At 47.3% G+C, this 3,782-nt stretch overlaps 1 protein-coding gene across 1 annotated transcript; it reads right to left on the minus strand.

Annotated features, from left to right (window-relative positions):
- Positions 1 to 344: 344 nt before the first annotated feature.
- On the minus strand, positions 345 to 3,355 carry RRP36 (ribosomal RNA processing 36 homolog (S. cerevisiae)). The gene is made up of 6 exons (XM_008945286.1): positions 3,228 to 3,355; positions 1,462 to 1,528; positions 1,135 to 1,239; positions 947 to 1,021; positions 719 to 836; positions 345 to 481 (listed from the first exon to the last, which is right to left on the minus strand). Exons 1-6 carry the CDS (start codon positions 3,353 to 3,355, stop codon positions 345 to 347), a joined length of 630 nt encoding a protein of 209 aa, XP_008943534.1.
- Positions 3,356 to 3,782: the final 427 nt, after the last annotated feature.

A 3,782-nucleotide genomic window follows, 5' to 3' on the forward strand; every position in this document is an offset into this window, starting at 1 on the left:
TTACACTGGTTCCAGAGGCCCCATTTGGGCTAAGTAGGAACAGTTGAGTAAACCCTAGTGGAAGTTTACAGCTGGCAGCCAAAGGCTTCAGCAAATCCAGCTAACTCTTGCTAGGGAAGTAAAGCTCAGCAACCAGCATCCAAAACACCCAACATTATATCCCTAAGTGATGAATTAATTCTTTTTAAAACTTACCTATTTAATCTACAAGTATCTCTTCCCAGCTGCCTAACAGCATCACTCTACAGTGACAGGCAGACACTGGGCAGAGGGATGGTCATCTTGCAGGCCTGGCCAGGGCAGAGCAAGTCCCAGTGCCAGACCACAGCGTGTCCATCCAGCAGTCACAAGTTCTGGGAGGGCAGACGGCGCTTGTCTTTAATGGCATTCCTCTTCCTCTTCTTCATCAGGAAGCTCTCTAGCTTTCCACTCCTCTTCAGCTCTGTGTACTTCTCAGCCAACTCCAGTTTTCGCTTCTCAGCTGTAAAGGAGAGGGGGAGCAAGGTTTCAAAGTGAAGCCCGAGTCACCTCTACAGACCAGCCCCTCCTCAGGTCTCCTTTCCTGGCCCCAAGCATGGCTTCTCCCTTGAGTACAGCACTAGAACAACCCCTCCACAGCTCTGTGGAACATTAGGGACAACTCGTTTCCAGTGCTTGGAGTCCTGCCAGCAGTGCTCCCTCTAGGTCTTCCTGCAGCATGCTCACACTGAGTACTTACATCTCTTTAGGAAGAAGGGCTTCTTTCCCTGCTTGGCCAATTCCCTCTGTTGTCTCTTCAAAGACAGCTCCCTCTCCCTCAATTTCTGCTGTTTTTTCTGTGCCTGTTCTTGCTGTGTCTGTAACAGAAAGGATGGCTTGTGTCAGCAAGTGTCTCAACAGACCTCAGGCCACACATACTCTCTTCTAGTGCATTGCCTCAGGAGAGAAGAGGCTGCAGTGGACTCACCATGCGGTTCAGGAGCTGCTGGAGTTTCTCCTTCTGCTCCACATTCCGGCATTTTTTTAGCTGCTTCTGAACCATCTGAAGAAGAGAGCAAAAAGCTGCATGACTGCCTGCCAATTCCACTGTGAAAGGGCTTTGCAGAAGTTGACCCTGCCAAGCAAGGTTCTTCTAGCCAAGGAGCAGCATGTCACCTCCTTCTCTTGTTTCTTAATGGTATCCAGGAAGCTGTACGTCTTCATAAATATTTCAGGCTTATACTGTCCAGACAGGTCATCAAATCGAGGGTCTCTGTGGACCTGAAGACAGGAAAGGCAAAAGTCAAGAGCTGTTCTAGAGACATTTAGGTCTCAAAGTTGTGCATAATACACCCAGCACGTTACACAGAGAGCAGGTGCTCCTGCACCCAACCTCTTCTCCAGAGACTTGCTAGCACTACCTGTGCTCACCAGACAGTGTCCCAGCCCTACCCACATCCCTGAGGGAAGTCAGCTCCTGAAGGGGGAAGGAAGAGCACACACCTTCTTTGTAACAGAGACCACTTGTCGCAGAAAAGGTACAGGTCTCTTGGCAGACATCTCCAACGGCCTGAAAAAGAGAAATGTATTTAAGAGGACCAGAGGAGAGAATGAGGCCCAGGCTAACATGTCAACAGGTCAGCCAGACTCTCAGGAGAGCTCTACTGCACAGTGCCAAAACAGCACTCTCCCACTCAGTCCTCACCACGAACCTACAGAGAGCAATGAGGTGATTCAGTCAAGAGCCAGACAAGGCTACAACTAAATGTTGCATAAATGTGTGGTTAACACAATCCTGTACAAAACTTCATGTGCCCTACTGTATCCAGTGAAAATCCACCCCCCACACCAGTAAATGTGCCATGCTCAATTATTCCTCTCCATGTTCCCTTTCATTATTCAGCAACCCTCTTCTACTCCTGGTCCACCAACTCATTCAGTCTTGGCTAATACTCACACTGAAAGGTGAGATGGAAGTTGGGAATTTCTACACTGACCTGGTAGTTCCAAAGCCAGGCCAGCTCTACTGTGGTCATGCTCAGTGAGAAAGCATGCCCTAACCCAAGTACAGAAAAGGTCAGCCCCCAGGAATACAGAGCATACAGCTTATGGGACACATCCCAAAAGAGACTTCACAGTGCATCAGGACCACAGTGACAACCAATTAAGTGAACCCCTCTACAGTGCTCTTGAGCCAGCTTTAGACAGCATTCCTGAAGGCAGCTCAGTTCCAGGGCATTCCCCTAAAGCCCTTTTTTAAAGGAAGCTCACTTCTCTTAACAAGAACATGAGAGAAACAGCATGTGGGATTTACAGGGATGCATCACTTAAAGGATTAGGGGAATTAGACACAGAATGATGCAAACTGTCTGGCAGAAAGAGATGCACTGTGCAAAGGTGTTGCACTACACAAAATCCCCCAGACTCCTGGGTAAAAAGTAAAGCAGAAACATTATTCTAATCAGCTGTTGATGACAGAAGAAGCATTCAGCAGGGATTCAGAAATGGGTTAGGGAATAGCAGCATAGCAGAGGAAGCCTGTTCAAATCCCTTAGATACAACTTTGAGGACTGAAAACCAGCTCACTACTGCAAATAAATGGTAATGGTATAATAGTTGTTATGGGGGGGGGGCAGTGGAAGACTCTAGAAATATCTGATAAGTTTTTTTTGTGATGTTGAATACAACACACCAATAGCACCTACAAAGTACACAAATAGGGCATGTAAGGACCATTCAGGACAGGAATAAAGCTTGTGATGGCAAGTGCTACAGGAAAATCAACACAGACAAGCCACAGATGAGATAACAGTAGAAGAGTGAATGAAATTCCAGGACAATTGGCTGGCGCTGCAACTCCAGGCAGAAGATGCTGAGCTGGAAGGGGTTCAGAAAACAGCAGTGTAACTATTTCAGGACCCAGGGGACACAAGTAAAGCACTATGATAGAGCTTACAAGAGAAGCATACCATGCCGTGGGTTAAAAGTGCCTTCATACTGAGGGTGTAAAGGAATTGAGTGTTGATTTAACTATGAAGTAGCAGGTGGCAGCTGGAGATTTGACCAGTATGGGATATTAAGAGCTCTGAAACAGCAACAGACCATTCCCAAATGAGACACCACAGTGAAAGGCCTTATTGTGTAGCACATTAAAGGAGATCTACACCAGCTCCGAGGCAATGGCAACACTGTGAGGAGCTCCCAGCATAATTTCTGGAGTGCAGAGAGCACACATGCCCATTTTTCCAATTACAAAAGAATCACTTTACCCCTTTTTGCCTTTTTTCTGCTTCACCATAGCTGTGGCAGGCTTTGCAGTTTTCTTCCCACTGGTCATCTGCTTGCATGCTCTTGTCTTCATATCACTCTGCACTTGCAGCCGTTCCTCAAAAGACATGAAAGATTGATCTGGAAGACAGTGCAGAACACATCTGAAACAAACAGCTTCTCAAGGCACCTCCCACACCCAAATTCCACCAAAAGGGGTGTCTCAGAGCCTGAGACAGTGACACAAGCACAGTGGTGCCATCCATATACAACCGCATGGCAGGAAGAAGCCACTGCATCTCTCAGCCTTTGACTTATCTCTTGTTAATCACTGCAGCCTTCAGCACTAGGCTCACCCTCTCCCCAATGTGTCTTTGCACCTCTCTCTACTTGGTAGCACACACAAGATCAACTCCAAGTTTTCACCTGGTAGAAAGAGCAGTATAAGCTCTGCACTGGGCTGTAATTTGGCCACACTGCAAATTCTGAAAGGTCACCTCTCAGTCCCAACTCTTTCACTGCAACAAATTCTCTTGTCCCATCACCTTTGAAGGGGC

The sequence above is a fragment of the Merops nubicus genome, unplaced genomic scaffold, assembly GCF_000691845.1.
Source record: "Merops nubicus isolate BGI_N331 unplaced genomic scaffold, ASM69184v1 Scaffold26228, whole genome shotgun sequence".
In the NCBI taxonomy this organism is placed as follows: domain Eukaryota; kingdom Metazoa; phylum Chordata; class Aves; order Coraciiformes; family Meropidae; genus Merops; species Merops nubicus.